This window comes from Lupinus angustifolius, chromosome LG11 (assembly GCF_001865875.1).
Source record: "Lupinus angustifolius cultivar Tanjil chromosome LG11, LupAngTanjil_v1.0, whole genome shotgun sequence".
Lineage (NCBI taxonomy): Eukaryota > Viridiplantae > Streptophyta > Magnoliopsida > Fabales > Fabaceae > Lupinus > Lupinus angustifolius.
In genome coordinates, this window is record NC_032019.1 from 3,813,827 (window position 1) to 3,840,050 (window position 26,224).

The window sequence follows — 26,224 nt, forward strand, 5'->3', positions numbered from 1 at the left end:
AACAACTATCACAAGCACATGGATATGAAGCAGCACAAACAAACTGTGGGGTAACAGATGTGCTCCCATTTTAGGATACACATCTGCTGTTCCACAGTTTGTGTCACTCCATGTGCGATGGATTTGTGATTGATCAAAAAAATTATTTAAGTTAAAATTTAATTATTAAGTATTTTTTTACCAATCCCAAGCACATAGTATATGGAGTGTGAAAAATTGTGGGACAACAGATGTACTCCCATTTTAGGATACACATATGTTGTCCCACAGTTTGTGTGTCACTCCATGTATCGTGGACTTGTGATTGGTCAAAAAATATATATTTAAGTTAAAATTTAATTATTAAGTATTTTTTTACTGGTCACAAACACATGATACATGGTGTGACACAAACTGTGAAATAGTAGTCCTAAGTTGGCTATCAACTTTATAGAAATCTTATAGTTCATGACTATCCACTTTATAGAAATCTTATAGTTCAAATATACTCATTAATTTAAACTATTAAATTTTAATAAAATAGATAATTGTATAATATACTATTTGTAAATGATTGTTTTAACTTATTCAACAACATATATTTCAACATTAGGAGACTATTAGTCTTTTTAATAGAGGTGAATTAGAGTGAAGAAAAATGTGAGAGAGATTGAAGAGGAAGAAAAACTTTTTTCCCTTTGATTATAAAGAGAGAAAGATGAGAAAATTTGATTTTCTCTATCTTTCTCTCTTCTTAATTTTTCGCAATCAAATAAACCCTACGGTATAAACACACATATTTTTTCTCATTTAGAAATAATGTAAATTGTTTTTACAAAACCTTCAATTGTACAAATATCTTTCTTAAATTGATACTAGGTTTAAATGCGACATTATGACCTCTAGCAAATAAACCTTAAAAATAACTATATACTATAATTTTCAAACTTAAAGTTCAAATATGTTATAACTATTAAATAATTAATAAAATTGTTTTAGACATATTTCTAAAAAAGTCTTACGTTCTTAAAAAAATTAAACAAAATGCTTCATGGGTCATGAACTAAAAAGACATAATGTAATTGACATGACCTTCTGTCCAATGTCAATAGATATTGTTGTCATGAAAGGGACATAAGGGATAAAGGTTTTGATTTTTGTAGTTAAGAAAACTAAAATGACGAGTTCTTCACTACAATACACTAAAATTATAAAAGTTCACAATGTGAGCAAGGTAATACATCTGTTGTACTATAAAATGTGTCACTTCATGTGACACAACTTGTAATTAGTTGAAAAAAATATATTTAAGTTAAAAAATTAAAGATTAAATATTTTTCTAACCAATCATAAATAGTGATACATTGAATAGTACACTTTTATAAGACATGTGTTCACCAATGAGTAAGGTACTCTACACTCTACACTACAGGAACAGGAGACGCAGGTGCTTAAAAAACAAAAAAAATACAATTTTGAAAAACACATTTATCTTTTTAATTACAATAAAATTACATTTTTTTTAAAAGGAGAAACAAACTCTTACCTTACCTCTACATTACTAGAGAGGATTCCTTTTCTAAACGTGCATACTATTTACTTTTGAAATCTCATTTATACCTAGTCCACCCCAAAAATTTCATCCCTAACCATTTTCACCACACAGAAAAAGAAAATGAGTCAAATATTTATAAATAACAAACGTTGTCAAATCTAAGGAAGACTCCTAATCTAATATGATTAAATAATCCCAGCACTAATTCTTCCCGAAAATACTAACAATTGAAGTGCAATCAAATTTTTAGACCGAATCATTATTGGGATTGTGCAGCTAGCAATAGCATCAATATTTCTTCAGGTTTAAATAGAGAAGGAATGAAGAACAAATTTGAAGATAGTGATTACAAATATGTATCTGGATTTCATTCATGTGATGTTTGACAGTGCTACGAGAAACTCTACCAGAATGTGAACTCGGATATCCCCAAAAAACAAGATACATCCACCAAGAATAATCACATGAACATGCTCTAAAATAAAGCAAACTTTTAATTTCTTTTTTATGTTGTGTAAAATTGACCAAAAATATCATAAACTTAATCATGTAGAATCAACCCTCTTAAAAGATAAGTAATGGATCAGAATATCCCAAAAGATGGAATTGCCCAGTACCTTCAACTGCAGACAAAATAGCCACTAACCCTACCAACCTTTTAACTTTTTAACTAAAAGAAGGAAAACAAATACCCTGACAAAGCATGCAGGATTGGGGCACTTTAACTTATTGCAATATTTGCAAAATGCAGGGTTCCAATCAAAACCCACTCTCTTCTTTCACTGCTAAACCATCAGCTTTCTTTCAGAAAAACCTGGAACGGAACTAACCATCTGTCGTAAAAAAAATAGAAGCTTGGATCTAACTATGATTGGGGGAAAAGTACATGAAGCTTCAGCTCCAGGATCAGATGTGTTCAGTTCCGCAGAAGCTTCATGCAAGTTAGACGCTTAAGATTCAAACAACTTGGACAGCGGCTGCGTGCCTGGGCATAGCTTGAATGTGGCAGCACCCAATTTCTTGCACTGAAAAACAAAAGATGATATTGAATAAGTAAACCAAACTCATTTGATCATCATAGCAAGCATCTATAGTGACCTCTTCGCCAAACATGAAGTAACTCCCTAAACTTTACTCAGCTGCCACTCACAGCATGTTGCATTACAATGTTAGGTCTAGAAAAGCCACTAGGGAAAAGAACTCACTAGAGCATGTAATAATCTAATCTGTCACCTACAACCTATATAGCATGGACACACAATTTTTGTGCTGTGTTATGTGTCAGACAGTGACACATATAAAACACAAGTATAACATCATTCAATTTTAAAATTGTATTTTTCAAGCTACAACACAACTATGAAATTATGATTTATGAATCTTGTTTCTTAAAATCAGTTTTATATACATGTATATGTTGTGTCCATATCCTACCATTTTCAGAATTTCTTCAGTCCATTTTTGATGTCCACAACACATCACTTTAAGTGTTTATTGACAAAGTAGTTTCGAACCCATTTCTTAAACAATGGCTTTTTAACTTTAAAAAGATTAAATTCACACAATACCTCAGATCAATGCATAAGGAAACTAAGCAGGTTTGAACTATAATGGTATCAAATTAATAAATAGAAAACTAAATCAAGATAAAGTTTATCACCTCCTGATAGAAGGCATTGATCTCCTCTTCTGTAAGGCCTTCTTCACCCTCATCTGAGTTCTCCTCCCAGCCAAGAGAACGAAGGAATGCAGCCTCTTCCTCATCAGGATATATTGTAGCACAGGGAATTGAATCTTTCTCTCCATTATCCGAAAATCTGTGAACCTCTTCATGGGCGTGACAATTGCCATTACTAGTCACTTCAGCATCATTTCTAAGAGAATGAGGAGTTGCAGAAGGGCTAACTACTTCCCTATTTTCTTCGCCAGATTTCTCCATCATAGATGAACCCATGGGGCCAGAATTTGGATCTGCAGAAGAATTTGTCAACGTTTTCTTCTTAATGAGATTGAAGAAATCATTCCGACTCTTCAATTGAGACAAGGAATGTTTCTTATCCAAAGTAGAACCTAGTTTCAGATCCATAGAGACAAGCTTTCGATCTGCTGGGTATTTTAGGTTATTGGTGTTCCTTGAAGGTGCAGAAGCAGCTGCTGAAGCAACAGCATGTTGATTTCCTGCTTTGCTGTTAGAATGATTTATTGGAGTTAAAACATCCTTGGAGGTAGGGGAAACAACATTTTCCCACACAACTGATTTAAGATCAGTAAACTTTCCAGAAGTCTTTGGAGCATCGACTTTGGCATTAACACCGCGAACAGATTGACTAGCAATGTGCTGCAATGCACAGGGTTGTTGCTGCAGCACACTCTTGGCAGCCACATTCATCTCAGCATTTCTGACAGCTGTTTTTGGCTTCGACTTTTCAGAAGAACTTAGCACCTGACATGAAAGACACCGTAAAATCACTAGGGACTTCAGATCAAAGAAAGCAGAAACTTTGTTTGGAAACAAGAAATATACATACAAGATGGTAGGTAATTGAAACTTGTAATATTTTGGATGCATGACTAAAACACCTAAGAAACATCATTCAATATTCAAATCATTGACAGAATAAGAATAGAAGACATCTTTTACACAATCATTGTCCAATTTTGATACATTATGTAAACACAAAATACTATACCATCAAAAATATTTTTCTATATTATTGAAACATCAATGCCAAACCAGCATAGATGTCATACCATACTTCATAATTCATAAAATCATTTAACATATCCTACAAAAATAAAATTTTCATATATAACCAAAACATCCATAAACCCATCAATGGTGCAATAATGAGAGTAAGAATGGAAAGCCAATGCAAGATATCAGATAATCAAGAATTAAATTAGCTCTCGAATAACAATAACATTTTTATTTGGTGATTTAAAATCAAATAAAAATAACATATTTTATTATCTGGTGTAACCTCATCACCACAGGTAATGCACCAGATCAAAGTGGACAGGGAAGAGACAGCTTAGACAAGTCAGACAACAATCTCATATTTAGAACCCAGATGTTGTGTCTATAAAATGAACTGTTTGTTCATATTGGTCTGGCGCACAATGAGCATACAAATAGCTCTGACACAAGAAACCATCTTTGATAGAAATGCTTCATGACTCAGATTCAGGATACAAAACCGATAATCCAAAGAGGACTGCTGACAAAAAAAGAAAAAATCAAAATCACCGCCTTGGCTTATTGATCACTTCTGAAATCTGAATCTAGTAACTAACAAACTGAGCTCCTACTTAAGACCTAAAATTTCTACCAAACATCACTTCAAAAGTTCAAATAATGTTGGGGATAGAAATAGTTTAATTTCATGATGCGATTTAAAAAGACTCCACATAAGAGATGCCTAAAACACCAGTGTATGCTAAATTCTAATGCTAGAAAATGCATGTTCCATTTATAGAGGGAAGACAACTGAGAGGTGATAATAACTAATAAACAACTCCTAGCTTCCATGAACACTACTGTAGTAAATAAACAAGCTACACACAAATTCACATATACATTTCACATGCAAATATAAACAGAACAAAGCTGAATCATGAATACAGTCTTGAAGTAAAAGTATCATTACCAAGAAGTGAAGAACTATTTTGCAATATGAATACACAAGTTTTTACAACATTCTAGCCATAAATAAATGATACGAACAATTTGGTGCAAAATGATAAACAAAATACTTATCTATAAAAAATATTTCACAAATCAATTCTCATACCAAAGGCTTAGGTGTTGATGGTGTTACTGGAATCAACTGTCTTGACTGCTTAATAGCCAGTTCTTCAAGCCTTTGGGTTTTAACCAACATCTGCAATTGATTAAGGCCTTACAAACTGGTCATGGAAATAAATAAAATCATTCTGAAGGAAAGAATAAGAATGTGTAAGCTAGTAACACAAGCAACTGGCTCGAGTACCTGAGGAGCAGAACGAGCTCGAGATGGAGCCTGTGCCAATGCTTCAGCCATACTAAGACCAGCTGTCATACTTGAAGCTGCAGACCCAGGAGCTGTAGTAACAGTTTGTTGCACAGCGAGAGACCCAGTACTACTGTTTCCAATTATATTAGGTACCTCCGCTAGTGCAGATGTCCATCCTTCCCCACCAATCAAAGCTGAGCTTCCAACGGGTAGACTCTGACTAGAGGTAGCACCCAAACCCGGAGATGAAACTCTCCCAATTTCAGGTTTGTCGTCAGCCCCAAGTGATGGAAAATCCTTATCAAAGACAGCTTTCTGAATGCAATTACCAATATTAACACCAGAAAGTGTGCCATTTCCATTGTTCTGGTTGCCACTACCACCAGATTTTGCATCTAATGTGACTCTACAGGGTATAATCTCACCCTGCTTCCTAGAAACCATTGAACGAGAACGTGGCAACTTATCCCGCTCTTTCCTTGTAGAAAAGAGAGTGGCCAGTGGGTCAGAACTCTCACGACCCAAGTGGACTCCAAAATTGGATCTATCTTTCTCTCTGTCGCGTTCCTTGTCGCGATGACTTCTATTGAAACTACTGTAGGGATGCTTGGTAGAACCATTGATAGTATTCCTCCGAGAATTCAATGAGGATGTCCGTTCAAAAAACAAAGAACGAGCGCTATCAAAATCACTATTTGTCTTAGAAGATCTATTCCTTGTGTGATGGGCTACAGAAGAAGTATCTACACAACGATATTAAGGAAGTTATTGTTTATCTCCTTTATTAAGATGATAACACAGTTATAGACTTAAAGAACTTTACATGCCCACTTTTCAAACATGGGTGCAAAAAAAAATTGAATAGGACTCTGCATTATGATGACATAAATATATTCTGAATTAAACTAAAGTGACATTACAATACATAAATAGTCCAGAGAGAACATTCAAAGCACCTGTGTTAGTAGATGGGGATGCAAAATGATGGGCTGAATTGCCAGACCCAGCAACACTTCCAGCACTTCTCAACCATTGAGGAACTAATGCAGGTTCACCTCTTTCCATAGCTAACACCGAATATGATCAGAATAAATATGAAAAGCACACATACCTCTTCAGTCTCGAGCAGCGCAGTATTAACTCGAATGCAATAATACTCTCTAACTCGCACAACTTCGCGTTCTTCTATTCTATATGCCGAAACTAACCCAGAATCACCTTCCTAAGCACAAGACTGTTCCAAATGGAAATAACAGCACTTCAACTACTTAACTCTATCAGTCACAAATCAGTATCCTCCAGAAGTTCATTAAGCAAGCTTAACAATATGTTACTCAACAAACTAAAAGTGTCCCTCAGAACCCCACAAAAACAGACACAGTCTCCTCTATTCTTCCGTGAAATGCAACACAACGTTGCAAAGAAAGAGCTTCTCCGCACTACTGCGCCTCCATTGGAACCAAAAGATGAATTTTCACAACACTACAAAACACTCAGATATGTCTCATCTATTATAGAGAGAGTAAAAAAACAGCAATTGCAAAAGCACAACTATGGCAACAATGGTGGAACTCTATGCATTGCAACAACAACAACAAAAAAACCTAAAAATTATTGAGCCCTAGATGGCAACGATGTATTCAGTGTGAAACCCAATTAAAAAAAGATATAAAATAAAATAAAAAACCCTAAAACAAACGCACGTTATTGATGGGTATGGAAAAACTATCGATGAACTTAGGGTTGCAGGGGTAGAATTTAGGAAAATTAAATTGTGAACGAACAAACCCTAGAGGCGATGCAGTGATTGACGAAGATGAAAGTGAAACGTCAGCGTTTTATGAATAACCGCCAATAGGATAATGCGTTGGAGAAAGAGAAAAAGAGAGAAAGAAGGGTTAGTTTTATGAAGTGGGAGAAAGTGGAAAGAGTGAAATAGGGTTGGGAATGGAATAAGAGAGGAAAGAAAAAACAGAGAGAAAGTGAGTGAAATATGAAATAGGGTTTTGTTGTTTGTGGAAGAGAAGAGTGCGATGTGTGAAATTGAGAGAAGGTGTAATTTGTTTCTGTTAGTTTCGGATACCCAGAACCAAACGTATGACACCTACATACTCTCTTTCTTCTTTTCTTCTATAAATCTAATAATATTTCTCTGATTTTCTTTTCATGTATTTTTTTAATTAAATTAATGTGTGGGTTCTGGGCCTCCCAATTTTCATGTAACAATAATTTCTGTACTTTTTAAAATATATCTAATTAATCAAAAATGTGTTCTAAAATATTTTAATATCTATGCATTATTCATATGAGGATTTATATACAATCACATTTAATACATTATTGATTATTAGCTAATTGTTTATTTCTAAAGTTAATGATGATTAAACACAAATAGTAATAGTATACAAAGTTTATACAGTATGAGTACATATATTATTTTCATTTCTTATACTTTGATCTATGATAATATTGATTGACAATAATATTTATTTTTTATTTTTTCATGGGTGGGTTTCAAGGGTTATTTAAGTGTTTTGATCTGTTTATCACACAATGTGATTCTGTCCTAAATAGCTCTACTAAGTCTAAATTTCTATATGAAATGATGAGAGATACTCTAACACGCAAGTGAGAAAGTGATAGAAAAAATTGAGTTTGTAGGTACAGGTAATAATGTACAAGTTTTGTCTTGTATTAGAAAAAAATCCCTGATTTAATAACAAATATGCAGATATAAATTAACTATATTTCGGGAATGGATATATTATTGAGTAAAAGTTGGAAAATTAATATTTCATCTTGTTATTGTTCATGGCCTCATTTATTGTTGAGGATAATTTTAAAATGGATATGATAAAAGAGTCTAATATGAGTAAGATGATAATAAGTATGACCAACTCTTATGCTACCACACATTATATATATAAGGATATGAGATGATATAAACTATATTCAAGTGACAAAATTATCTCTGTGATAACTATTTATAATTAGTGATGCATTTTTTGCTATGGGTGATGGTAGGGGTTGTGTGGAATGATGGTGTGGGATAGTGATGGCTATGTTGGTGGTGATGGTTTTGGCTATGAGGTATGATGGTGTAGAGATATTGAGCAACTTTTTATTGCATTAGATTATTATTAACTGTGAGGATTTAAATTTGTTGTGAGATAATATTTATGAAACAATTTATATTTGCTAGCTGTATATAATTGCTTGTGATTTTTTTTTAATAAAAATAATTTTAACAACTTACCAAACAAAGTTCAAACCTCTTCTTATATTTGTCATATTTTTGTGTTTGTGTCTTTGTGCTAATATGCAAGAGCAAAATGATGAAGAAGTGCTTAAATTTTAAGGAAAAGGTTGATGAATCATTTAGACCCTTTATGCTATCTTTTGTCAGAATTTGGAGGAAAGTGTTTATTGAAGCTATAGGGATGGAAAAGCTCATTCATACCCAGATTGCATTTTGTAACAATGACTCCAACATCATGTAATTTAGAACTCTAACTCTTTTGTAATAGATAAAAGAAAATACATTATTTTGGAATCAACGATCCATATTCCTAAAATAAGGAAGACAAAATTGTAGTGAATAAGATTGGAATTTCATTCTTCATCACCACACCCTTCTCACTATTCCTCAACTTTTTAACCTTTTGGTCGTGATTACAATATATTCCAATCTAAGTTAGAGCAAGTTGAGTTTCTGTCACGGTCCCTTATACATTAAAATGATGGATAAACTAATAATGTCTCGGGTGAAAGAATTAGGTTATATAAGGTTTTGATGTATAAACTTTTTTATAATTTTTCCTGCTACAGCCTTAAATGTACACTCTCAATCTCTTGCATCTTTCACCCCCTAATAATAATTCATTATGACATATTGATTTTCAAAATGCCATTCTAATCAGATAACTATGATCGTCTTTCATCATCATTTTTCTCTAAATTGCTTATACAAAAAGTTCCAACACCTTCTCCCATTAAGCATCCCATTACAATATTTTCTTGGTGAATTATATTGTTTTTCCACCAAACAATGTTTGTGTTTGATTGCAATTCATATTTAGTTTTGGCATTAGGGGATTTTTTATAAAGAAACATTATTGATATTAAACAAATATTTTCACAAAATATCATACCAAACATTGCTTAATCATAAAATCTCAATCAACAACCAACAAGGTATTAATATAATAGTATAAGGCCTCACTAAATCTCTAAGATGATCAAAAGGTTAATAATTATATTTTTACGAACGGTACTTGTTGAGAGAGGTAACCACGTACTCTGAAAATGATTAGTCATCACATACCCTTAGTAGTACAAAAAAATCTAAATCGATTAACAAACAAAGTTAACAAATTCTTAACAAAACTAATAATATCTATTAACTTTCCTAATCTATATAAAAATATCCAAAATGAATATTTTGAATGAAATAATTCTGGTTATCTTATATAATTTTTAAAGATGCATTTGGTCATGTTTGGTATTCCACGTGGCACCGCGTTTTTTTTTGTTATTATTGTCTTTATGGTCAACTAAACACTGTTTCTCACTTGAGCGTGGTCGTCCTTTCTTCACTTCATTATTCCCTTTCTACCCTTTTCCCTCAGCTCATAATACTCTTCAATACTTCAACTTCAACTTGATCCTCAACTTTCTATTAATGCATTTCGCAAACCCTAAAAGCTATTTTCAACTTCTTAGATGGGTTTAATCAGCCATGAATCACTTACCTCGATTTTTCGGTCATAGAAAGGAACCTAAAAATACCATGGATTCCAAGAAGATTCGAAGAAAACCGAAGCTCGATCGCCGCAACGCTGTGAAGAATTTTGACTATGAAGGTGGTTCGGAAGATGTGAGTTCATCCGGTTCGGTTCTTTATACTCGATCGATGGATTTCTACGACCGGACTAGCTTTCGAGTCGAGGGCGTTGAGGGAGAGTTCGATCGGATTTGTCAGAGCCTCGGGCTATCTGGACCGGAAGATTTCTCGATCCCCGTCGCGGTGTGGGAGGCTATGAGGTTTCGTTCTTCTTCGGATGTTTTGCCGAGGCTGAAGCAGATTGAGTTGGAAGATGCGGAGAAAAATGAGGAAATTGAAGTGATGGGGGTTGAATTGAGTGATAAATTTGAAGATAAGGTTTCAATTAGGGACATTGGTGATTGTGTTCAAGCGGAGACTGCTGAGACCAGTGGTAGTTCCGGCGGAGGTATCAAGGGATTCCGCCCTCCGATGCTTAAACCGCCACCAGGAATTAGGATTTCGGCGATGGATAATGATTCGTCAACTTGGGACCTATTGAGGGATTTTGCTCCGCAAGGTGAAGGGGGAGAGACGGAGAATTCTGTATTGAATGGTGATGATAACGAAGTAGAAGAAGAAAAAGCAAAGGAGGAAGAAGAAGAAAAAGAGGAGTGTGGGAAGAGAGAAGAGGAAGAAAATGAAGCGAGATTTGTGGAGATTGTTGAGGAGAATGAAGCGAGATTTGCAGAGATTGTTGAGGAGCTTTCAGTTTCAGGGTCGTGTTCATTTACAACTTCGCATGAAGATGATTCATGTAGTAGTAGCACGGGTCCTAGGTCTAATAATATATCTCCTAATGAGAGATTTAGGCGCACTATCACCAATTGGCAAAAGGGTGATCTTTTGGGGCGTGGTTCCTTTGGGTCTGTCTACGAAGGAATTTCTGGGTAAGTGTTTTTAATCATCTTCTCTTGTTATTTCTTAGCAAAATAACCTTTCTTATTGATTGATTGATTTATTTATTTCTTTATATCTGCCATGTTTCATAATTATGGTATAACCGTATAAGGAATATAATTTATTCCCATCTATAGGTTATATAAGTCCTTTTTGTACTACCCCTCTCTTTCAGGGTTCGTGTCTGCCCCTCCCAACAAGTGTCGTTTCTAGTATCAAACTCTTGGTCTTTTGGTCATCCTGACGATCTAGCGGGACCTTACACCACTAGACCAACATAGGTTATCTAAGTCTATTATGGTAAAAAGTACAGAGACTGTAATATATTTTAGATTAGATGACATTTAGGATATTCAAACTTACAATTTTTGTAAGACAGCAGGGGCAACGGTTGAAAATAGAAAAGACTCTGCATTTGTGGCTAGGCTGGCTATGTCCGTGAATGTTAATGTAGCTATAAAGTGAAGATTCGGAAAAGAGGATGGAAGGAATATATTTCTTCATTTTATGCTACTAAAATGTATTTTCTCAAGTACATATTTTTCAACACAAATTGCAGCTAATTGTCAGAGTGAGCCAAATAAGAAAGGGAATGAACTTGTTGAATCCAACAGAGCAACGTTTGTTGAACTCATAACTGAAATTTTGTTTTTTTTGCAACCTAACAGAGCTCCTCGAAAAAATATTTTGCAAATGGGATTGTATGGCCGGTTCTTTCCTTTTGGAATGGTGCACTTTTTGGACAGAATAGGAGCACGAGGCTCTCAAACCTTCCACATTTTCATGTGACCTATGACTTCCTTAGAACAGTTTCCATCTCATCTGATGTATCGTATTGTCTCATAATGAAATTTTTCCGAAGATGATTTCAAATTTGCCATCCATACGAAGAGCTTAGAGTGGGGCGTAGTTATTATTAACATCTTCTATTTGAAATGCTTTAAATTTAAGTTTAATGGATTTGATGTTTGTACCTGTTTTACAGTCATAAATTTCAAGTTTTGCAAGTGTCAACTACTAGTTCTTTAATATCTGTTGGTCATTACTGTAGAGATGGATTCTTTTTTGCTGTAAAGGAAGTTTCACTGCTAGATCAAGGGAGCCAGGGAAAGCAAAGTGTCTGTCAACTGGAGCAGGTGAGACAGACCTACACTTTCCATTGTTTTTATGATTTTTTTCATACCGTACTTTCCTATCAATGAAGATTCTTTGATGAGACAAAAGGGTTTTCTTACCAAAATATTTTGCTGTCTTGCACTTGTTCAATACCTCACAATATTTTGAAGGATACTAACTCTATTTACCGTTTTCTTTAAATGTTTTTCTTCTCTGACTGTGCTTCTTCCTCTATCAGGAGATCGCACTTTTGAGTCAGTTTGAACACGAGAATATAGTTCAATACTATGGCACAGAAATGGTATTTTTATTCCCGTCAACTCATCTTCAATGTTTCCTTTTATGTTCAATTTGATATTTTTTGTTGTGTGCTAATGTTGAATATATGTTGAAAGTTTCCATAAAAGATTATGATAATTGTAACAAGTCTTCACACATTCTGAAATGTATTGCTGGATGCTTTCAGTATAGTGGAAAAATTGTAGCTAGCTTCTAAAATAGGATCCGTTTCTGTACATTACATATAAATTTAAATGATGTCATGATAGGCCATGAAAGTATCACAAAGGGCCCACAATACTGCAATAACTAAATGTATAAAAAATAAGACCACCAAAACCTAAATTGTTTTTCTAATATCAATGATATTCTAAGCTTTTTATTATTGGCAGGTGAGGTTTATCATCTATATAGCATACATACACATCTAAGAGCATATGATTCAAAGTCAGTTTATTTTTCCTGCATTTGGTACAACTGCCAGGATGTTGAGTGCCTGAGTGCAATACAAAGTAGCAAAAAAGTAATTATGTGTAGGTTGAACTATTACCAATGTCTCCGTGCTGTCTTGTTTCTTGGTAAAGCTAGGAACCGGTTTTCAATATAATATTTTTAATAAGTAAAAGCAAGATTAAGAATGGTTAGTGCATGAGGCTCCCACCTAGTGGAGTTTGGGGAGGGTAGTGTGCAGCCTTACCCCTGCAAGCGGAGAAGTTGTTTCCAGGATTGGAACTCGTGACTACTTGGTCACTAAGCAGCAACTTTACCCTTGTGTCGAGGCTCAAGTATAAGTAAAAGCAAGATTATAGGGAAATAAAAGGATATGCTAATCATGGCTTCAAGTGGGGTAGATACTACTGCTCCAGCTTGAGGAAAACACAATTACATGACACACAATGTTGTATGAGACTGAATGTTGATTGGGAAAAAAGTCAATAATGAAATAAGCTTAATGCAACAGAGAGGAACATTTCGTTGAATGAGTAGACTCACTAGACAAGTTGGGATTATGAAGGCATGCGATAGAGAGGAAGTTGAGAAGTTAAGGTAGCACCCATTGTACAAAAAATAGTAAAATCTTGTCTTAGTTGGTTTGGGCATGTGTGGACAACAGGACATGACTTGTAGATGCCCTAGTAAGGAGGAGAGTAGACCAGAGGGAGTATAGACCTATAGTTAAAGGTTGGAGAGAGACCAAAAAAACTACAGGTAAAAGTGTAAAACCATTCTGAAGGATTTAGCTTTAAACAGCTTGTGTTATTGGCATGATTTATGATAGGATACTATGTCATCCTTTTGATCCATGCATCTGACCCCACTTAGTAGGAAAATGCTTGGTTGTTGTTGTAATATGTAAAATTAAGATTCAAAATTAGATTATATACTGCATGGCAACACATTCAGATACTGTCCGATCCCATCAAATATTTTTTATTAGTTGTGCCACAGTTACCAATCTGGCAGTTTTCAGATTTTGTCAGGTAGAAACAAGTTTAGACTAAGTTTTTCTCATTCTTCTCAATTCATTAGTATTTTTAAGGCTGTAATTTTATCCCATAATTAATCACTACTGTCTTGTGTGAACTTTAGTTTGTACTTAACACTCTACTTGATTATTGCAGGATGAATCAAATCTATATATCTTTATTGAGCTTGTAACGAAAGGTTCCCTTGCCAGCCTCTACCGGAGGTATAATCTTGGAGATTCCCAAGTATCATACTATACAAGACAGATTCTGCATGGTTTGAAGTATCTTCATGATCGAAATGTCGTTCACAGGTGAACCCAAATATGCTTACTTAGTATTATTGATATTGTTATAGTTGTTTATGTTATTATTTGCTTTCCGTTGTGCTATAAGCGGCTTCTGGTGTCTGGTAGTCCTGGAAAAATCATGTTTATGTTCTTGCTTAAACAAAACTCCCATGTTTACTTGCTATCTCATAATTGCAATATATGTAGTCTTAAGAAATGACTTTTGAATTCGAGGACTTGGAAATATTGCACAAAATGGGCCATGAAAGCGGGGAGAGGAAAGAAGTACACTTGAGGGAAAAGGATTTCTCATCAAGTTATTGTCCCTGCTATCCTTTTCTTTTCTCAAACAAGTACCCTTTAATGCTGCTACAGTAATGTGTACTCTAGTATATGTGGAGGATTTGTTATGTTTTTCAGCTATTGATTTAGGCACTAGATGCAGAGAACAAGGATAATATCCTCATGTTCTTGGAACTTAATATTGCATAAGCATACAACTCACATGAGGATTCTAATTTTTTTAATTTTGATGGCTGGTTTTTCTTTGGGTCTAGCTCAAGATTTCTCTGACATCTTATTTTCTGTATCTGTTATTTTCCTCCCAATTGAAGGGATATTAAATGTGCAAATATATTGGTGGATGCAAATGGATCTGTCAAGCTTGCCGATTTTGGATTGGCTAAGGTGACCTTTCTAAGTTGATGCTCCTCTGTCCACCCTTTCTTTTGTTTCTGTCATTCTTATTTCAGTTGTAGACATCTGAAGTTCTGAATAATCTTCAATCCTTGCCAATTCTGTTTTCTAACATTGCCTTATGGCCTATTGTTTTGCAGGCAACTGTCAAATTGAATGATATCAAATCATGCAAGGGAACATCATTCTGGATGGCCCCAGAGGTTCATCTTCAATCTTCTCTTCAATTCTATATGCCAGTTTCATTTCTAATTTCTTAATACCTTAGTGGTTGGTTATCATGCTGTAACATGCAGGTTGTAAAAAGAAAGAACCAAGGTTATGGGCTTCCAGCTGATATATGGAGTCTGGGATGCACTGTGTTGGAGATGTTGACTGGCAAAATTCCATACTCTCATTTCGAATGGGTATGTATCTGTCGTTACCCCTTTGAGTTCCATTTCCATTTCCAGCTTTCTGCATTTTGCCACATTTTTTCTAGGGCTGTTCTGTAATTTTGGTTCTGATTTCAACTCCAATCCCTATTATTATTGTTGTTGTTCAAATTTATGTACTGCTGCTTTTGACTTTTGAGCTTTGATGAATCTGTTCTGGACAACAGATGCAGGCATTGTTTAGAATTGGAAAAGGTGAGCTACCTCCTGTTCCTGATTCTCTTTCACGAGATGCGCGGGATTTTATCCTGCAGTGTCTTAAAGTTAATCCAGATGATCGTCCCACTGCTGCTCAGCTCTTAAACCACTCATTTGTTCAAAGACCACTTTCCCAGTCCTCTGGCTCTGCATCTCCATATATTCCCAGAAGAAGGGTTTAAATTTGTCATCTCCAAGTAGGAAACAAGTGAAGGTAAATATTTATGCACACCGTCCTATTCTGCTACTTTATTTTCTCTTTTCATGATGACACCTTAGTTCATATTGAAAACTACTACTATCACTCTTGCCATCCTTTCAAGAATTTTTGTTCATAACTCGTGGCTTCTTTTCGGTGAATACAAAATGTCTAAAAAACTTGAAAAGTTAGTTTTCGTTGTGGATTGGATGCACAAGCCTTAGGTGAGTTGGGTGGGGGTTCAAGTGTGATATAGTTCTTATTTGGCATCAAAAATAATTTCTGAAATAAGAGGGAGACATTGGAGCAAAACCTTTCAAACCTGTCTCTGTTGGAACTCTCAAATGGAAAATTACATTTTATGCATATCATTGTTGCATTGGTTGATTTTATCTTCGTTGAGTCGCTGGCTTATTTGATTCTTTTGCACTCATTGGCAGATCCGTACTTCATTGAATTTAGAATATCTCTGATGTTCAGTCTTCAAGTTGCTGGAAATTGTTGGGTGCATTGTTGTAGGAATCATTGATTGTGTTGTAGTATTCAGATTTGAGAGTGTTTGCATGCTTGTAATGAATCAGCTTGTAAGCTCTGTTTTCTATCTAACAATTGATAGGCGCTCCAGAAAAGGTTATTGGTTAGACTTAGATATCATATTTGAGAATTATGGTCCACGTGTGTTATCTATTCACTATGATTTGTCTGATGTAGCAAGCTAAAATATGAATGAAGAGCTGTGTAAAATGTATGATAGTAGTTAGAATTGGACACCAAGCTATCTGTAAATATTATAATTTCATGCACTGGCAAATTTTTGTTTAGGTCTCTATTCCAGAACTTAATCTCATTCTCATATTGTTACCTCTCCTTTAATGTTCAATGCTCTGTTGCTTATTTAAATTTTGCACGAGAGATGTTATATGGGTTGCATCTATGGTGTAAACTTGAGCGGTTGAAAGTGTAGAATATATTATAGAGTAAATACTCATTTTAGTCCCTCATATTTTTTGATTTTGTCATTTTAGTCCTTCAAAAAAGAAAAGACTTAAAATAGTCCCCCAAAAATTTCAAATATGGGTCAAATTAGTCTTTTTTAGCATATTTTACAACACTTGGTAGGAATTTTAATTTAAAAGTTTTGGGATTTTTTTAGGTATTTTTTTCTTTTTGAAGGATTAAACTAATATGGTTAAATAATACGAGGGACTAAAATGAATATTTACTCAATACTAAGAAATAATGAATATGCTTCAATAACAAATAACTCATTTCCAAGAATGTCAGGCCATAAATTGTGATACTAAAATGGTCACATTGTAAAGTTTCAATCGAAATAAATTATTTATCATTGTTTTATGGTACAGGTCTATCTCTCTGTCCATATTCAATGAAATATCATCAAATAGTATAAGAATATTACTTTTTATTTTTATAATTTTTACTTTAAATAAAATAATATATTTTAATTGGTTTGAGATATCATTAAACTCCTCTTTATTATTAAAGAGGAAAGTATATTTTTTAGTTTTAAATATAAAAATGTTTTTTCACTATAAATAAGGAGATTGTTTTTTTTTTTGTTACATCTCTGATTAGTCCGTCCATTCTTTAATACCGTTTTTAGGTAAAGGATGTCACTTAGGGAAGTACATAGTTCAAAACAATACCTATATTAAGAATATTCTCATTCTAAACCAGTAGCTTTGATGATTAACTAGATGCCAGATTTTATGTTTGAGAGATTTTAGTGTGAAACGAAAATAACTTAGTTTTTATTTTGAACTTCAGGGAAATATACAGGTGTAAATTGCAATTTTTCAAAACTACTTTTTTTAGTAGAGCTTTGATGTTGTGTGTTTGGCCCAGCTTGTTCCAAAGATAAGAGACGTATAAAAGCTTGACCAAACACATAGTAGAAGAGTTCTCTAATAAGTTAGTTAGAGGATCTGGCGTTTATCTCTCCCATTTTAGTAACCTTCTAAATCGTGGACTAAGAACCACAATCACCTTCATAATGGGTAATATGGCTCTAACCGTTTGAAAAGTTAAAGGATCTGGTAGAACTAGTCTTCCAATAAAGTTTCACCTTTATTTCACAATATCAAAATGGTGTAGCTTGAAATGTGAATGGGGAAAAAAAGTCTCCAACGAGTTTTGCCTTCTAAAATGTAAGGATATCCCTATTCAACTTAGATTAGTGGAAGTCTAAAGTAACTTTTTAATACTGAACAGTTGAAACAAAAAGAATTTCATAAAATTTGAATGATGAGATCATAATCAAACATCATCAATGTGAGGAGTTTCAAAATGAGGAAAGAAAAAAAGAATAAGGAAATGAAATTATTTGTTGCCCTGCAAAGACCACGATCTCAATCTTCTTTACCATTAAATTTCTCTTTGCGTGATAGTTTTTTAAACAAGCTCTTCAATTTCCTCTGCAAATATTAAAAAAAACATAACACAAAACCAAGCCATGCTAGTGTTATCAGAATGTAACACAAATTAAACACTTAACATAAAATCTCAATATGTAAACTCATATATAATATATTACCACAAATGAGTAACAGATTTTCCCACTGCCCTTTCTCTTCTTGTGCCGATTCATTTCATTGCTCTCTTTAGGTTCCACACATTCATACATCCACTGGGTTCTTGAGGTTGAGAAGCATATTTGAACCCGTTCAGCTAAAGATATAGGTTTCTGCTAAAATTTGCAAAATTTATAAAGTTTGATGATACATGATGGCTTATGGCATTGTATCCATTTTCCTTACACATTCTTGGTGTTTGAAGAAATCCAAGTAGTTACCAAAGAAGATAAGAGAGAACTTGCCTTGCTTTTAGTTCTAGGCAGTGACTCATTGCTGGGAATTTGTTGTTCAACTTTTTCTTCGGACAATGCATTTTTTCTTAGCTCTCTTGAGTATGCAAGAAGCTGAGCCCTACGATCGTAGCTTTTTGAAATTTTGTAACGTGGGTTTGGGTTATTAGTTTTCTTGATTGAGCGTTTTCTCAATGATTCAACATAGACTGTGATGATCACCACCCCATTTGTGATCGCGTTTTTGTGTTGCATGTTCTTCTTGTTTTGGTTCTTCTCTCCCATTTCTTTGGATGTGTGATGAAATTCTGAAGAAGAAAATATGAATGAATCAGTAATGGAAATGGAAGTTTCTTTATAATGGGAGAAATACTAACAATAAACAAGATTTTATGAGTTTTGATGTTTTCAGAGCACATGTATGTGAAATTCTAGGTTGATACATTTCTCATTCACATATCATGATTTCCTCTGAAAACAACCACACAGTGAAAGATATGGCAATGGAAATTGGAATTAAAAACTATATATATATATATATATATATATATATATTATGGAGATTATTATTTGAGTTTTGTGGTTTCAACAATAAATATATGGCACCTATTACACCTCTCATCCCAACTTAACATAAAATATATATGAGGGTACTTAGTGATATTTACATCAAGATGTAATACCAATATAAGGGTCATATTTGAATTGGCCAATTTCCTTTTTCTTGCTATATAAAGAATATTAACAAACGGACACATATCATTTGTCCCTATTTCATTTTTATCCAATAAAAATGGGCCACTTAATTAAAAAAATCCTAAAAATATAAAATAATATTTGGAAGATAATGATTGGCTAGAAATATATCAACATACTTATTTGAATCAGATGATCCTATTCCTAATAAAGAATAAAGAAGTGGCATCCGTGTTAAAAAAATGTTCCTTTTCCTCTCTTTTTTCAATGTTGTTTGGACCAATCTGATCCGACTAGTAGAACCATAAAGCCGAAAGGAAACTACTTCAAAATTGTCTATTTAGTTCATTCGTTTTAAATGTTGAAAACTCTTTGGAACTGCTTAAAATCAAATAATTGGATCAACCGTTTTAATCACATTAAAAATCCAAAAAATGAACAAATGTTTTACATCAAACGTGAATCTTTTCCACTCTCAACACTCATTAATCATTAACTTGTAATCAATATATATTTTTATTTTATAATATATGATGCTATTCGGTCCAATCAAACGACTTAACCGGTTAAAACTTATATGGATCTTCTTCCAATTCGATGTGAGGCTCAAATACCATTCCTTTTTTCTCAACATATTTTGTTTGGTTATTTTTACTAGCTATTTCTTGGGCCAAGTAATTTGTTTCCTTTTTTAAGTTTAAATTTTAATCCTAGTTACACGTTTTAAACTCTCTAACAAACATTACTTAAGTGCATATAAATAATCTTACATATTGTTTTTAAACAATAAATACGTAATCTTGTCTATGCGCACATAAACAAAATTATGAAAGGGTAGAAAACACACGTAAAAAAATCGAAGGCAGAATTATGAATAGATATCGGAATTCAAAAGTATTATTTTGGGTTTAAATATAAACTCGGCTATTTTTTAGGTCCAAATCCAAATATGACCCCATTCTTGATACTAGCCTGTCCTTTATTTTTTAGGTCCAATCAAAATTTGACCCATGCTGATTCTGTACTTTGATTTGTTTTCAAAATTGATTCCTTCACCAACCCCAAGTTGATGCTCTTCGATCAATCTGAAAGAGGTCCAGATCTCTCATTCACAATGCCGGCTATTGATGTAATGATGCTACATGCTTCCAGATTAGTTGGTATTATAAAATTTAGAGTATATTATTTATGGGTATACATTTTTTCTCTAAAATTTAAATGTAAATTATTAGAATCAGAATCAAATAATATTTCTTAATAATCGATTAAAAGTGTTGACACGGAAGGGGGCACAAATGACACTTATGAAACAATATTAATGTGTTAAGGGAAAGTAAACCTTAGACTATAAAGAGAACGGGGTTATTAAAAGAAAATCAGTGTTGTGAAACCCGAGCCGGACATTAAATCGGTAGAGGTCTCGTATTAGGTTTAACCGGTTTAAACGGTTAAACCGTTCGGTCTGACCGGGTGATTTCGTACATAATTAATAATTTTTATTTATAAATATATAGTTATATATAAATGTAAAACTTTATATAATTAATAATTATGTATAATTATATTGAAATAATACATTTTTATCTTTTTTTGGACCGTAGTAAAACAAAATATTAGAACATTGTCCAATTTTTTATTTTTAAGTAAGCCGTCCGGTTTACTTCTCGGGTTAATCCGGTTTAACCGGGTTTAACATGGTCGGGCCAGATTTTTTCCGGTTCAAAGCGGTCAAACTCTCATTCGGTTAAGATGGCAAACCAGAACCGTTTTCAAGTCCGGTCAGCGGTCAGACCGTCCGGTCCGGTCCAGTTCTAACAAGACAGAAGAAAATGACAAATTGAAAAAATAAAATACTTGATGAGAGTATAGGTTGAACAGTTGAAGTGGCTAACACATTTGAGTGTAATATTCAATTCAGTGTAAAAAATTATATAAAGTCTATTTATCATTTATTTATATTACTTACTTAATAAGTTAATTATGATAAAATATAAATGATAGATGATATAGTAATAATATATAAAACTTATATCTTATTAGTTTTCTTTTTTCTTTTTTCTTTGTTTTGAAAGACTTACAATAGTACACATATCAAACTTAAAAATATGGGTAAGTAAGGCCCGGTCTGACCTGTCTCAACTCAATGACTTAGGGATAGGTCTGACTCGTCCAAATAAATAAAAAAGAACAGACCTGATTAAAATGGTAGACCCATCGCCAAAAAAGGAAGGGATTTGGTCTATGTCCGGGTCACCCGACCCGTCCATTTTAGTTAGTTATATATCAAGAATAGTTGAATAAATACATATCGATACCAATTATGTTCAGCACACGTAACTCAAATACCTAATAAGCTCACATAACATATCCACACCACTTATCATATGATTCTTATTCCTTATCCTTTTTTCGTTGTTTAATTCTCTCAGATATAAAGGACTACTGCGACGAGAATGAAGGACGATGTGACGCTTAAGAGTTAGTTATTTTTTCTTCTCCATTGTTTGTTTTTCCTCTTTAAAGTTGCTTATACTTATACTATTGCCTCTGATTGCCAATGTTCAATAGCCTTCTACTCGTCTTCTTCTACTCGTCTTATTCCTTATTCTCTTTTCGTTGTTTAATTCTCTAAGATATAAAGGATTGCTGCGACGAGAATGAAGGACGATGTGACGCTTAAGAGTTAGTTATTTTTTCTTCTCCACTGTTTGTTTTTCCTCTTTAAAGTTGCTTATACTTATACTATTGCCTCTGATTGCCAATGTTCAATAGCCTTCTACTCGTCTTCTTTATCTTTTTCCATTATTTTCAAGGCAACATTCAATCCATAAAAGACCCTGATGTATGTGATATGCAAATTTTAGTTGAGTTTATATATAGATTGTGATAATTTTGATTGTGCATGCTTAAAGATTTGAGAAAAAATTTACATTTGTCGCTTTTCATTTTCCAACTCAATTTAGATTTAAAAATTGTCTCGATCAATATTTAAAGACAGATGATAGACATGTTTAATCTATCCCTACTTAAAAAGATATTTTATATGCTTTATTGGGTAACGTCACCCCTTACGATATTTTGTATGGTTCATCAACATGGGGGTTGGAAAATATGAAATTGTGAATGTATTTGTTTTATTTTTTACCATCTTTATAGTACTTTCTATTTTTTCAAATCCATTGTGATGTTTTTTTTATATACATAATATTTTTTCCACATATTTAGCATTCCTTTTAATTTTATTTTGTCACATCAAATCAAATTATCATTAAAATAATGTTTTTTTTATATTCAAGGGTATCTCCTCTCCCTTTTTTTGTAAGAAACTAACTCGCTTCAAAGTGTTTGATTGTCCCTCCCAACAAGTGTCGTTCGTAGGAAACAAATTTTTGATTTTTTATTAATTTTTAAAATTTAACAAGACTTTATACTACTAGATTAACACTTTCTTACTTATCATTAAAGCAATGTGGTAAAATTACTTACATGTTTAAGTTATTTTCACTTTTCAATTTGGTACCATAACATTAATTTTTTCCATTTTGGTCTTATTCGATAGTTTTTATTTATAATTCTCAAAATTTACATCTTTGCGTTTTTGAGTTCAACATTAACTGAGCTGTAATATTCCCTTATTTTTTGAATCCATATCCTTAAAATTTAGTTTTAGTTTATTAAATTAATAATAGCTAAACAACTTATGATGCTAATTTAAAATTGAAAACTAATGATTTAATCAACTTGAAATATTAGAACTTATTTGAAAGAAGAAGAAAATTTATACAATCACTTGAAATAAATTATCAACATGGTTTCATTGTTTGGATGACACCAGCAATTGAATATGAGTTATGTTGAGGTAATATTAATTACACCAACTATCAATAACATCAGAGATGCCGATATATGTTTAACATAATTAATAAATAATAAATTTGTATACGATTTCAAAGATTCCATTCCTAATATCTATTTAATAAAATGTTAAGAAAAAAAAATCCACCTTTATAATATCTAACATCAATTAATTAGTAACTTTGAAGGAAATGATAATATAAAATGATTTTTTACCCACCACAATACAATGAATGGATGAATGGGAGATAAAGAGTGATAGAGAAATATGAAGTAACGAGACACCACATACAAATGTGACTCCAGGCTTCACCTAAGAGCCAACCTTGTTCATTAGTTACCAAGTTGCCTCCTCCAGTTGAGATTATTGTGTCCCATTTTCTCTGAGGAGGATCCTATCCTATCCGATAATGGAGAGTTAAATACATAAAAAATAAAAGAAAAAAATATTTAATGTTTACCCCTTATATATAATAATATGATTTTTCTCCTTTTAAAATCAATATCAAAATCTAACTTCTCTTTTCAATACTATAGAGTAATCTAATTCATTTTCTCCATATTGTAAACCAAGGATCTCACTCTCTTATTCCTTCTATATTGTGTGGGTTCCTTGGCTATTGGGATATGTTTTTAAATATTAAATAGTTCAGAGATAGCTTGAATATAATTATTCAGTTTGTTTGTCATCTTCTTTTAATTATCTTTTTAGAGTTTTACCAATGCTTTGTCCATTAGTGTTTAAATACATGAACTACGCTAAATATTTAGAACTTATTTAGATAAGAATCTATAGACACGTGCATTTCACATGTTTATTGTATATTAACAAAAAAATAGTATTTTATGTAGATGCTCAATTGTTTACAAAAGGATTTGAAAGTTATATCATAATAATTTCATATTTAATTTGATATAATATGATTAATATTTAAAATAAATTTAAATTTGGTGAGATATTAATACAATTAACTAAAATTTAGTTGAAATATCTATTCATCATATTTTATAAAATATAATTTTTGCAATGTTAGTGTACATTTTTTTCATTTATGTGAAGGATGTATGGTGTTGATAGAAGTTCATGTAAGATTAATCTATATTTTATAAAATGAAATAGGAACTTGTATTTTATAAATTAGTTTTTTTTTTGCAAGGCTAACATTTTCCTTCATTTATGTGCATGATGTATGATATTTGTATATTATCACAACTAGCGTGTCGACAGTCACTCCGTATCTGCCGACCTATATTCTTACTTTTTAGTATTGAACATATAATTTTTATATATTTTATTTTAGAAAATTATATCATATTTTTTGTACATGATATTATAATTTTTTGATAAAAATATAAAAATGAGTGTGATATTATTAAAAACTACATCGGTAGTTTGAAATATTTAGTGGATATAACTTCCTCTAACCTCTGAAAATATTATAATAATTATTAATTATAAAGGCAAAATAGGTAAGTGAAAATTATATTATATAGATAGTTATAATATATTTTGGTTTTATATATAAAATAGATAATTTATAAATCGTGCTCTCTTCAAATTAATTTATATTTATAAATTGAAAGCGCTCCTATAGCGAACCGAAAATTTGGAGAATTGTGCATTAATTTACTCATAAATTTATAAAAACATGTATCACCGTCATAAATCGCTACATAAATTTAATACATAACATGTATACTATTTACCACCACTTAAAATTAAATGTTACTTTGATCCATGAAATAGACATTATGAGACATTTTGGTGCCTAAAATCATAAGGTATGAATTTGATCTCTAACTTTTCACATTGTCAGACAATCTATCCCTAAGTTTGCAAATTATCATTCAAATTGGTCCCAAGTGAAAATTTATAGATTTTTCAAAGGGAGTAAATGGACTTAAGTTTGACAAAATTAGAGACTAAATTGATACCTTTGTAATGTGAAAGACTAGATTGACTGATAATATCAATCTCAAGTTCCAAATTGACGTGTTAGTTATTATATATTTTTTAAAATTAAATTTGTAATATATTGCTTAAAATGTTAAGAAGTATATATTTTTATTATAATTAATATGCAAAATTAAATAATTAATTTGTTGTCACATTTTTTGATTAAAATTTTCTCATTCTCAATTCTGTTAGCCACACATTTAATGTAATTGTGTACTAAGTTTAAACACATATAAAGGTGGATGAAGTTAACTTCTTTTGAGAGATAGAAATGGATGAAGTGATAGTTTTTTCTTTCTTTATATTTAATATTTTGATTAAACTTTTTCCTTGGAATTTCAAATATATTGATAATCTCTTGCTTAAAATATTAAGAAGTATATATTTGTATTAGATTTAATATGTAAACTTTAATGATTAAATTTTTATCACATTTTTAATGATTTTTTCTCAATTCTTTCACAATTTTATATACAACTATATATATATATATATATATAATGCTAGTTAATTATGTGAATCATGGATGGATTAATTTGACTTTGGCCTTTCTTCTTTTATGTTGATTGGGTATGGTCGGAATCAGGTTTCCGGTTGAGTAGATGAGATGAAGAGTCTTAATTAGAGTGTTGTCTGAACCTGTTGGGGAAGGTACTTGAAAAGGTTATCTGATGATCAAGTCAACATGTGGTTTTCTAGAGAGAATGAGAGTAAATTAGAGAGAAGTTAAAGCAAGAGCAATGAATATAAGCAATAAATGAGGAAATGAATATTAATTGATACCTCGTGTGTGGGAGTCTCCTATTTATAAAGTTTGGAGCGACTGACGTGGCATCTGACCATTGGTTAGTACTTGATGGCCAATGCGGGGGTATGGTGGGTTGTCCTTAACCACCCTGTAGGTCTGCAAATCTCGATTTGTCGGAGGCAGGTGAAATGTCAGGTCGCATTAATGGCGAGCCAATA

At 32.5% G+C, this 26,224-nt stretch overlaps 3 protein-coding genes across 7 annotated transcripts; 1 reads left to right on the top strand and 2 right to left on the bottom strand.

Moving 5' to 3' along the window:
* On the bottom strand, positions 1,878 to 7,636 carry LOC109360021. Of its 3 annotated transcripts, none has more exons than XM_019604759.1 (6): positions 6,987 to 7,636; positions 6,483 to 6,911; positions 5,524 to 6,269; positions 5,326 to 5,415; positions 3,195 to 3,977; positions 1,878 to 2,559 (listed from the first exon to the last, which is right to left on the bottom strand). In XM_019604759.1, exons 2-6 carry the CDS (start codon positions 6,589 to 6,591, stop codon positions 2,485 to 2,487), a joined length of 1,803 nt encoding a protein of 600 aa, XP_019460304.1. In that variant the 5' UTR covers positions 6,592 to 6,911; positions 6,987 to 7,636; the 3' UTR covers positions 1,878 to 2,484. The 3 variants fall into 3 exon arrangements, with proteins under 3 accessions (XP_019460304.1, XP_019460305.1, XP_019460303.1); XM_019604760.1 differs by having other exon boundaries at positions 5,524 to 5,849; positions 5,880 to 6,269; positions 6,483 to 7,636; XM_019604758.1 differs by having other exon boundaries at positions 6,483 to 7,636.
* Positions 10,062 to 16,755, top strand: LOC109360023 (mitogen-activated protein kinase kinase kinase 1). 3 transcript variants are annotated; one of them, XM_019604763.1, is made up of 10 exons: positions 10,063 to 10,981; positions 11,015 to 11,238; positions 12,300 to 12,384; positions 12,603 to 12,665; positions 14,266 to 14,423; positions 15,014 to 15,086; positions 15,236 to 15,298; positions 15,392 to 15,502; positions 15,697 to 15,941; positions 16,367 to 16,755. In XM_019604763.1, exons 1-9 carry the CDS (start codon positions 10,265 to 10,267, stop codon positions 15,907 to 15,909), a joined length of 1,707 nt encoding a protein of 568 aa, XP_019460308.1. In that variant the 5' UTR covers positions 10,063 to 10,264; the 3' UTR covers positions 15,910 to 15,941; positions 16,367 to 16,755. The 3 variants fall into 3 exon arrangements, 2 of the variants coding, with proteins under 2 accessions (XP_019460308.1, XP_019460307.1); XR_002109093.1 differs by having other exon boundaries at positions 10,062 to 11,238; positions 15,392 to 15,506; XM_019604762.1 differs by having other exon boundaries at positions 10,063 to 11,238.
* Positions 18,162 to 19,256, bottom strand: LOC109360032. The gene is made up of 3 exons (XM_019604775.1): positions 18,763 to 19,256; positions 18,481 to 18,630; positions 18,162 to 18,361 (listed from the first exon to the last, which is right to left on the bottom strand). Exons 1-3 carry the CDS (start codon positions 19,033 to 19,035, stop codon positions 18,296 to 18,298), a joined length of 489 nt encoding a protein of 162 aa, XP_019460320.1. The 5' UTR covers positions 19,036 to 19,256; the 3' UTR covers positions 18,162 to 18,295.